This window comes from Saccostrea echinata, unplaced genomic scaffold (genome assembly GCF_033153115.1).
Source record: "Saccostrea echinata isolate AGI-Se365-2 ecotype Australia unplaced genomic scaffold, CSIRO_AGI_Sech_v1 ptg000010l, whole genome shotgun sequence".
NCBI lineage: Eukaryota > Metazoa > Mollusca > Bivalvia > Ostreida > Ostreidae > Saccostrea > Saccostrea echinata.
The window spans coordinates 3,007,501-3,017,942 of NW_026889759.1; the positions used below are offsets into that span (position 1 = coordinate 3,007,501).

At 36.2% G+C, this 10,442-nt stretch overlaps 1 protein-coding gene and 1 long non-coding RNA gene across 3 annotated transcripts; one reads left to right on the plus strand and one right to left on the minus strand.

The window, feature by feature from the left end:
- The first annotated feature begins 146 nt into the window (after nucleotides 1-146).
- On the plus strand, nucleotides 147-7,521 carry LOC133184154 (uncharacterized). Its single transcript, XR_009720795.1, has 3 exons — nucleotides 147-716; nucleotides 6,874-6,956; nucleotides 7,397-7,521. It is a non-coding gene; the product is annotated as an uncharacterized LOC133184154 (long non-coding RNA).
- A 146-nt stretch (nucleotides 7,522-7,667) lies between these two features.
- Nucleotides 7,668-10,179, minus strand: LOC133184153 (DNA-binding protein inhibitor ID-2-like). 2 transcript variants are annotated; one of them, XM_061319043.1, is made up of 4 exons: nucleotides 9,863-10,179; nucleotides 8,783-9,338; nucleotides 8,557-8,643; nucleotides 7,668-8,222 (listed from the first exon to the last, which is right to left on the minus strand). In XM_061319043.1, the coding sequence occupies exons 2-3, from the start codon at nucleotides 9,101-9,103 to the stop codon at nucleotides 8,599-8,601; spliced, it is 366 nt and encodes a 121-aa protein (XP_061175027.1). In that variant the 5' UTR covers nucleotides 9,104-9,338; nucleotides 9,863-10,179; the 3' UTR covers nucleotides 7,668-8,222; nucleotides 8,557-8,598. The 2 variants fall into 2 exon arrangements, with proteins under 2 accessions (XP_061175027.1, XP_061175026.1); XM_061319042.1 differs by lacking the exon at nucleotides 9,863-10,179 and having other exon boundaries at nucleotides 8,783-9,387.
- Nucleotides 10,180-10,442: the final 263 nt, after the last annotated feature.

Consider the following 10,442-nt stretch of genomic DNA (forward strand, 5'->3'; position numbering starts at 1 on the left):
CATGAAATCAAATTTGTAGATCATGTTATTTGTGACCTACAAAGATTAGCAAATATTATTCATTGTTTTAAAAGTTTCATGAAATATATTGTTTATCCAATGCCTTTTCCGTGAATTTTGACTTCATGTCCTTTTACACGACACGTCATTTCTGTAATCAGCTTTTCTGCAGTATATCCTACTTATCTAGTGTGAATGTGTCATGAGTGGTTGGATTACTGTTTTGTGTTAATTAAGGAAGCTTGTTCAGTTACTGAATGGCGAGCAACTACGAGGTCTGAAGAACCCTTACACAAGTTGTCCAATGTTATGCAGCTTGCAATTAAGACGCCTTCAGAACAACACTTCAAAGAAAAAATATTTCACATGAAAATTTTTCATTATGTCTCATGGATACTTTTGGCTTGCATTTTAGCCCAAGTCCTACTTGTCGCCACTTTGAACTTGAAACCAACAGGAAGCGCTCAAAAGCTGCAGGCTTCCTGTTTCTGTGATCGCTCGAAGTGGTTACTGGAAATACGAAGTCACACAAATTATATTCCCCACTCATGTCAACCTGAATAACCAACGCAAAAATGTAATAATGTCAGCCAGTTAATGTGTCTTTGCCATCAAACTCTCATTTTCCGGAAGCACCTGCGTCCATTTACGGAGTTTGCGCCGTAAATCAGATGGACATTCGTCAAGCATGCGTTTTGACAAACGCCTTTTGCACAGTGAAGTTTAATTAGAACCAAGGTGCTTGAATTGATTAACCAACTAATTTATATCGAACTGTTACGAATTGTATGACACTGGTGTTATTCCGTTCTGGTTTACGTATTCGAAGTGAAATATTGATCGATTTATTTCACTTTGAAAGGAATGCCATCGTGTCATACAACTATGTCAGGCACCTAATATACACCAAACATTTATTCATATTTTCAAATTAATATCACAACAAATATATACATTAATATAAACGATTTTATCAAAACAGATGTAACCCGTACTAATTGGAACTTAAAACGAACGGGAAGTTTAAAACTGATTGTGTTCTCCTGTGCATTTGTGTACTCGCAGTTTAATTAATTTGGCTGCATCAGTAATAAGGAACTATATTGTAATGTCATCGCTATATCGGTTTTAAATTACGTTTTATTTAATTTACAAACTGCATACGTCCGTATTAGGTAATTAGAAATCGAAATTCAAGCTTTTCAACCAAAAACAATTTGCGCTGCAAATAAACCGGAAATCAAGGCTTCATCGATATTTTATGTTTGTAATATCCGAAATCCTCAGAATTTTAAGCTTTAACGAAGCTGTTTCTTCCTCCTTGACTAATATTGTTTTCCCAGGTCTGGACTGACAAAATGTTGTCAAGTGGAAGAGTACTTAAATTCAAAGAAATATATATATTGTCTATTTTCTAATTAATTACCGCTCTTATACTCAAGTACCTAGATTGTCTCTTAAATTGGCCAACATACACAAAGTCATGCATGTACCACTATGTTCAAATAACGTTACTAATATGTAGCCATATTTAGCGTGACCCATAAGGCGTTTAAGTACTTCACTGAGCTGCAGGTGTTAGAAATATACATACCATCTGTTCTAGACGGATATACGAGCATCTCTCTCAAATCAGAAAGGAAAACAAAGCCGTACATGTAGGAAATTATGTATACTTGTGTCGTGCCATGTATGACAAAGGGCACTCCTGACTGAAATACATTTGACCTTTGAAATAAGTATTTTTAACACAATCTTCACTCAATTAAAAAAAAAAAAGCCGCTCACAAAAGACAAAATGATAGAAGCTTTTCAAAGTACTTTTGCTTTTTTGGGAGTGCTAGATGTTTCTAAATTAGTTTGAAAAGTCTCTTAGCATTATTTGTACTTAATAAGTATTCAAACTCAGTCAAAACATTTAATCATATGACTTCTTTACTGTATCCCTGTTTGTTGAGAGAAAAAGTGATAAAATGTTTCAGCATTGCTTCATGTTTCCAAATCTATGTTCGAACTTTTGCGCGTTAAGCATTGGCGGCGTAGTCTATCGCTATCCACGAAATTTTCACACGATTCTTAATTCAGATCGATACATCGCGCAGCTTTTTTCCAAATAAAATAATGTAATGGACATCGTTTGGTGTGTACTAATGAACGTTTTAGAACACTTCGGGGAGATTGGATAGAAATCCAATGATTGCAGGTGTCATCTGCCTTATATTGATTTTGGTCGCAGAATTTATGAACCCTTGAACATTTGCGCACCATACAATTCTCATTCCACAATTACTGTAAGTTAATTCGACGTTCAAAGTCAATATGCATGCGTCTAGTGTATATTAGAACCCCAATATTGGATTTTCATTGTGTGAGTATATTTCTTGCTTCGTCACACCTGTCTTTTATCATAGCTAAGGTTCTTTCGTGTGGCACGTGCCGTTTTTTTCTCTCTCTCGGCCGCGAGCTGAGATCCGTATGCCAAACTTTTTCTCCTTTTTTTCTTACCCTGAAACAAACGAAAAATTTTGCACATCCTTAATTCGTTGATAATATCAGCGGAAGCATAGGACTGATATTCTATTCTGAATCAATAAACAGCTTTTAAACACCTGCAGAATGGAAAGAAAGAGTGATTTAGAGAACAACCGTGATTTATACGAAATCGATCGTATGATCTCTCGTTTTCAGACTGTGGCAGAACGATATATACATGTCCGGCAGTAATGAAATCTCATCTGAACTCAACATGAATTCGCAAGGACGAACTCCTACAACGCGTTAATGGTGGCTCAAAGAAAGCCAACAGCAAGCCAAACATCAGGCTTAATAATCATTTATTATAAAACACTGATATCTCAAATATTCAAATGGCGAGGATATTTAAAATTACTTTTAAGGGAAAAAAAATATTGGATTTTGTCACTCTTGAAGTATTATTTATTATGACTTCCTTTAGGTGAAAATATTTACAATCCCGCTTGTCCGTTAGAGGATAGCAGGAAAGAGAAATCATGCTTTCGCCAGGTACGAAATGAAATGAAAACAAACTAATTGGAAACCAAATGCAACCAAACATATGGAATCGAATTTACCAAAAAGACACCAAACACATTAAAACGATATTCACACAACCCAGCCATTCCGTCTCCTTGCACGCACGTAGCATCGTTTTTGAAAGGGTGGATAATTGACTTCATCTAAGAAATTAGGAGAAAAAAGAAAAGAAAAAAACTACAATGTCATTTTTTCGACATGAAAAATCTAGGATACTTCGACATGGGGGAATCTGACCATACTGCAATAAAAAGTGGTGGAAAGGTGGGGGGGGGGGGTGTCAATAAACATTAATTTTCATACCATATTATGAGATTCATCTGAGAAGCCTTCCTTTGTTGCTCTCAATCCTTTTTGCTCACCAGAGTTATATGCCCATTATTTTTAACAAGCCCCAGCAAATTGAAATCTCTGTGTTTGATTTCTAAAGCACATCTTAAAAATAAATGCTAAAGCGATGTCGGTTATATTTCTAATATATAAAGTGAATATATTGTGATGATTGTTTCATGTAATAAAAAAGATAATTCTTTATAAAAACCGAATAAAATACTAGTACATTTTTTAAAATGATAATTATCCTAATTCTAATGAATATATACAAATAATATAGGCCACTTTTTTCATTTTCTTGTGAGTCTTTTAAAAATAATATTACTATATTTCTGAGAAACACCATTTGCTTGAGGAAGAAAGTAGAAAAAAGGAAATATCTCGTGAATTTCCACGAAAAAAATCAGGTAAATTGCTTATGATCGGATGCTTCATCAGCAGGAATTAATGTAAAGATAATTTCTGAGAAACTGTTGAAATCCATGCAGTGAAACCAATTTAGCCCCATCTCTCCAACCAGAAATTAAAACCCCTTTTAGTATCAATTGTGTCCTTATTCTCTCTCTCTCTCTCTCTCTCTCTCTCTCTCTCTTTATGCTGTTATATTGTTTAATTTCTGTAATTTCTCCAAGTTTACATTTATCTTTTAACTGAAAATTCATGTCAATTTTAATATTGGGGGGAAAATGTTTCATTTATGTAGATTAAGATATTTCGTGGCTGGAATAACTTTGAAAGCGATATGTCGGTAATAAAGATATAAAGGGAAGTCGGGGGGGGGGGGGGGAGTCCGGACCCCCTTCTGGAATTTTCATCTATTAAATTGCTATGTGAAAGTAACGAATACTGACCTTGGACCTCCCTAGGAAACACGAAGCCCTCTTAAAACGGTAAGGAGAGTGACTTTTCTGAAGAAAATTGACTTAAGAAATTGTCTTCTCCTACTCCAACCCCCAACCCCACCCCACACATACGAAAAAGTATTTTCAGATTTGGGCAAGTTGTTTGTTTGTATGTGTGTGTTTTTTTTGGGGGGGAGGGGGGCTGTTTTGCGTGTCAAAAAATTTCCGAGACTACATTTGTTACAGTTCATATGGACACCCCCTCCCCCGAAAAAATCCTGAATCCGCCCCTGACCGGTTTTCTTAATGTATATGCTAACTTATCGCCTCTCTTAATTTGATGTATAAATTACATAATGTGCAATAAATTAAGTATTAATCATATAAAAAACTGATAAGCATTGAAGCATATTTAAGCATATAAATCGCCAATTATCAACTATAAATTCATGAAGATTTTTTGACTTTGAATACATACCATAATCGATCATTTATAAGTACATGTATTCCTTAATTTCCATTCAACTTATACTATTATGAAAAAAGTTTATATATTAATTGATGACAGTTTAAATTAAGATAGCAAAGCGATTACAAGATGGTTTGACTACAGAACGTTAATACTTCAATGCATGTCATTTATTTTCATGGTTAGAAAAAGGCATGTTTCCTTTCCATTGAGACCCTTGGCGTTTCCGGTCCACCTGCAGAAAGTTGCATCACGCCCAGGGAGAACCTCCGGCTAACATCTCAAAAGTGTCTTATCGTAAAAACGTATAAAAAAGGAATCAACCTGTTCAAATACCCAACAACAACATTTCTAAACTGGAATGTGTAATTTTTTCATAAGTGTCCATAATGATTTCACACGATGTCGGCTCATTTAGGAAAGCTCAGTCTTAATTTAGTAGTTCTTCGTCTGCATGTAAAAGCGGTTTTTTTTTCCTTTTTCCTTGATTATTTTTTCTGTTTATTTAGTTCGTTTTCAAAGCCATACAATAATCAAATAGCTATGTGCAAACACTATACTATGATTTTATCCCCGTCATGTTCACAAATGTCGGTAATCTTTTATTATCAAGTAAAACGAAATCATAATCATATAGCCGATATCATCTGATGAAAGTCTTGCAGGTGTTCCACTTTCATATTCTGTCCAAACAAGTCTAAAACCCACTAATGAACCCGGGGGTTGATAGAAAATTGATTAAGAACAAAAGGTACTGGAAAGTACCGGGCCGCATCAGTTGTGCAGGTGTGTAATAAGGCCTAGCACATTAGCATGTATATTGATTGATCTAAACGGGCCGAAACTCGCGCCAGATTGTTTGTGTCAAATAAGTTGCAATCAAGTCGCGTTTCGTCGTAATGAGTATCAAGTGCACTCTCAAGACATATATTATTTATCAAAAATAACATAAGGTGTGCGCGTATCTCTTTCCCCTTTTTTTCATGGTTGTGAAATGGACACCATTAAGTTTACATCTTTCATATTTTTAACGAATATACCATAAATGAATCAAAATTAAAAAAAAAATATTGACTTCATAGTAGAGAAAAACGATGTTTATGGCAACACGGAACAAGACAGGGCATAATAAAAATCAATAAGAAGAAATACAAGAACATGAATCCGGCCTGATTGAAAGTTAGCACAACTGATGCCCTCTTGACTGGCCATGTCCAACATGATTGATTTATGCCGCAAAGGAGATACACCAACTCCGAAATATGCATTTGTTTGTCTGGAGGAAATGGGAATCTTACATCAAGCAGAAGTCGATAAAAATAGCAAAACGTCTGTTCTTTACTTCAAAGGCCTTTACTTTTAATCTGCTATAGGTATTGCAGAAGAATTATATCATAAAAGACACAATTTCAAGCATAAAAACATTTTCATGGAACCGATCTGATATCCATATGGCGAAGCAGATGTGATCAATATGTCAAATGCCCGAATACCAAGTGCCAAAAGAGATTAGAAAATGGTGGCAAAATATGGATGACACATGGTCTACTTGGGGCTGGTATGCATGGGAAAACTAGCGCACAAGTGGTCATCTGCTGTGTTCCTTGTCGACACGCAATGTGCCTCCCACTGTATCAATACCCGATTTCACCTGCGCGACATGTGCGTCAAGGTGCCCTTCTGGATTGGTCAGCCTCACCTGTAGAAAAGGGCGGCTGTTTGAAATCGCAGGGCATGGCTGCTAATTAGATGTCAGTTGTAAGTTTTTCTCATGGAGCGCGATGTTGTCGTAAAAATGATTTCTCCCGCACGCAGATGGTCAGGGGCGCGTTAATTTCTCCTGCAGCTGTGACGGGCTGAGGTTTTTGCGATAAGATGGCATCATTTTGGCACTGGACACGTGCATTTTTGTGGGATTCTGACCACGCCATCTTTCACTGCATGCAATCAATAAAACTCACGTCTAATATAATTCCCCTGGGTCGGCGAACTTTCCTTTGATTTTCTTACCCGAATTGATACAAAACAAAGCCCATGTGAAAAGAAAACAATACGCCTAAGACATTTCATTTGCCTTTAATCGTGACCGTTGTTTGTTTATGTGTGAAATGTACATTTCATTAGGGTATGTTTATTTTTCCTTGATCACTGTACACATATTGGATGTTTTCTCAGGTGGGGGCCAACAACAGTGCTTGAAGACCCCTTTTTGAAGGATAACACACAGCTAGCCACCTGGGGAACAGAAGCATAACCAAGTAAATAAACAAACACATGCTTATTGTATCTAAATTGATATAAACATACAAAAACTATTATTGTTCACGTGCTTTCTCTCGTGGCTCCAAACTGCCCATTTGATATGGATTTTTGGACTCGGAGTCCATTTAGTGGCGTTTACTTAGATGTATGATAACTGACTACTCCGTATCTCTTTTATGAAATCATACAGATAAGCTAATACTTCATATCTTCCTAAGAAATCTGGCAGAGTGCTAGGCTATACCCATATACGCAAGATTACTCCAACTGATACCCCAAAGTTTTATTCAACATCAGATATATATTTCATATTTAATATTTCAATGTAATGAAAGAAACATAAATTGACTAGCTGATCAGATTTGTCTCAATGTTTTCCTTTTTTTACCACATATAAATACAAATTACTTTTATCTTTTTCCCATCTCTTCGCCAGGTGTCGATGGTACTAAAGACACGAAAGCCTCAGGTACAAAATACGTCAGTCTGTCAAAGAAATGCTCTGTGGGGCCCTGGGTTATATTCCCTTATAACATATACACATGTTCAAGACATGTCAACCCCGCTGGGCTTATTACTAATGCCCCTTGCTTAAGGAAATCGGGACTTTTCCACTTAAACAATTAACAACTGTTATTATAATTTGCTAATGAGGCATGTCCTGATATATAGCATATTGTGGTGTAATAAAGTGACAAACTCGTTCATAGTTTTTTGGGAAAAAAGTTTTAATATGAATTGTAATAAAATTTTTATAAAAATACAACAAGAAAAAAATATACATTTGTAAAAAAAAAAAAAAAAAAGGAAAAAAATCAAAATAATACAGAATCGGTGGCAATATTTTGTTCGTCCATATACAGGATTATAACAAAAAGTTTTAAAACAAGAGAAAAAATTCTTGTTCGGCGTCGCCAAGTTCATGATTTTCTGTCCACTATGTACAGATTTCTGTCCGAGGATTGGTCACTTATTGTCCACTCGGCACGAATCGTAAGCGTAGTGACAAAATAAAACATAACGTATATACACTGAAGTCCAGTGGCAGGGGTGGTACTATTACGTCACTACTGTATACTGAATTTTCACCAAGGTTGTGTCCGCTTTTTAGAATTTTTCCGACTTTTTCCCCTCAGGTGACCAGCATTTTCGTCGTGCTTGATGTTGACCAACTCGGTTTCATCCTTGGAGTTCTCATGCTTTATTTGTTCATAAGCTCCGATCAAATGTGGCAACTCGCAAGGAAAATTTGGGTTCCAATGCTGTAATTAAATTAAACAGAAAATACTTCATAAAATTTCATAATGAATTCGAAGTGACGTCAGTAATTATCTCTCTCTTTCATAGGAACAGGTGGGGTCTATCCGATATATTAAGGAATCTTTAACTTGAACATTTCTCGACTGCACCTGTTGATACAGTAGACTCGACACTCGAGAGCTTTTACTTCAGGTGGCGCCAGTATGTCTGAGACGCAACTGGGCGAGAATTTTAACTTATCTTCCCACAAATTTCTCATTCAACCTCATTGAATATGATCAGGTTTTAATTCATATTTAAACATATTATTATTAGACAGGAGAAAAAAAAACTCACCGATTGTTAGTTCACATCCGCAAAAGGAGACAGGGTTTCTCACTACTTCGAATCGCAGGATTCGTCCTGATCCATTGAGACTGCCATCTAATTAACGACAAAAAAATAATTTTATTTATTTACATAAGAAATGGAAGTCAGAATTACCATCAATTATGTTAAACATTAGAAAATAGATGTCAAATCGATATCATTAACATCATTATATACCGAGACTCGTTCTTACCTGGGTGAAGGCCTGAATAGTGTTTGGTTCAGGTTTTTCCGAGAGTGGAGCCCTGTTAACACTGGGGAGAGGTTCAGCCAGCACGGCAGGGTTGAAGTCAAGGGCTGTCTCCAAGTCCAAAATATAATCAATCACATGTTGCAACAACTGGGTCTTGGATAACCTCTTGTCTTGTGGCACAGACGGCACTAATTCCTTCAGTTTAGAGAAGCAAGCCTGCATTTCTGCGGCACAATCATCTACTTTCTTCATCACTTTCATAGAATCCTTTTTCATGCCAAGTTCCACTGGTCTTACACAAGGTTGAGTAATGGCTTTCATGTTTTCTCTGCGAATTGGTAATATCGATCGACTTGTTCTGTGTACTAGCTCTTTCCTTGCTTAGCTTGCAAATGTTACAACGAGGAATACTTCGTGTATAAATATTCACTTGTAATAACCGTGAGTAGATATTAGCTCCTCCTACTCCAATTTGCCATAGGCTGAACTATTCTCAAAGGGGTCATTGTACCGTTATCAGCCAATCATTCAACAGCTAGGCCACGCCTACTGGAATCTGTGTAGCGTAAAATATTAGATTATTTTCATCGATTTATTGTTATTTCTGAATTTTTCCCGATAATTATCGGTATTACTTATAAAATATAAAATCAGACAGTTTATATGCCATTTTTACTTCAATGATACTAGTTTGAACAGGTAAAAATCAAGCCAGTTTTCAATATAAATATTTTCGCCATCAAGGCGCCGACAGTGTGACGTCACTCATTCTTCTTTCATACTCTGTGCTATGGTTTAGGCGCCATCCAGGCGGTCGCTAACGTTTTTGACGTGCCAATCACACACAACTTCAAAGCTGCCGCCCTGAAGTAACTGATAAATTGCATTAAAATTCGTCACCTTCGGCCCCATGATACTTCACACTCGCACACCTGCGTATTTGCATATAATCATGTACTACAGAGTATTTAGATACGATATAGCTGGCGCCAGAGCTCTGAAAAAGATTAACAAAAATAAATACAGCGTCTAGGAGGGGTATTTAAGTTTATCGTAAATTACTTGTAAAAACAGGTATACTTTAATACAAGGAAAGTTTCTTCCCACAGATCATGACAACAAGAGATTCAGCCGAACAGGTGTGCTCGTCCATTATCTAGACAAAGAGAAGACTTTTTGCCTGATGAGTTAACCGGTCTTGATTCAATATGTTCTCTGTAAAAAGAGCGGAAGAAATTGAGATGAAACACATTTTTTGTTTTGTATGAAAAAGGTACTTTATTTCAAAATTGTTAATTTGTGTTAAATGAGAATCCTGTATATCCAATTTCTAAAATACCACAGAGCCGGTCCATCCTGAATTTTAGATAATAACTTTCCTTAATTCACCTGGGAACATTTTTCAATGAAATGAAAGTTTAAACATCCATGATCATATTTCAGCGAAACATACTAAAATTAAAATGCACTCCATTGTCGGGACAAGAAAAGTCACACGTTTCGGACATTGATGGAAAAAAGAAATAAAATCGGTAGAATCCACTGAAGCGATGCTGTTTTTGTTTCAACCAGGTAAATACATTTTTTGGTAATAACTCCATATGAGTCGCGTGCCAGGAGTGTGCCGTTCGAAATCGACGCGTGCCATTTGTATAAAATT

Excerpts from the sequence above, each read along its gene's own strand:
- LOC133184153 (XM_061319043.1), bottom strand. The coding sequence starts at position 9,103 with ATGAAAGCCATTACTCAACCTTGTGTAAGACCAGTGGAACTTGGCATG. Across the intron at positions 8,644-8,782 it reads CTATTCAGGCCTTCACCCAG|ATGGCAGTCTCAATGGATCA; the intron begins GTAAGAACGAGT and ends GTCGTTAATTAG.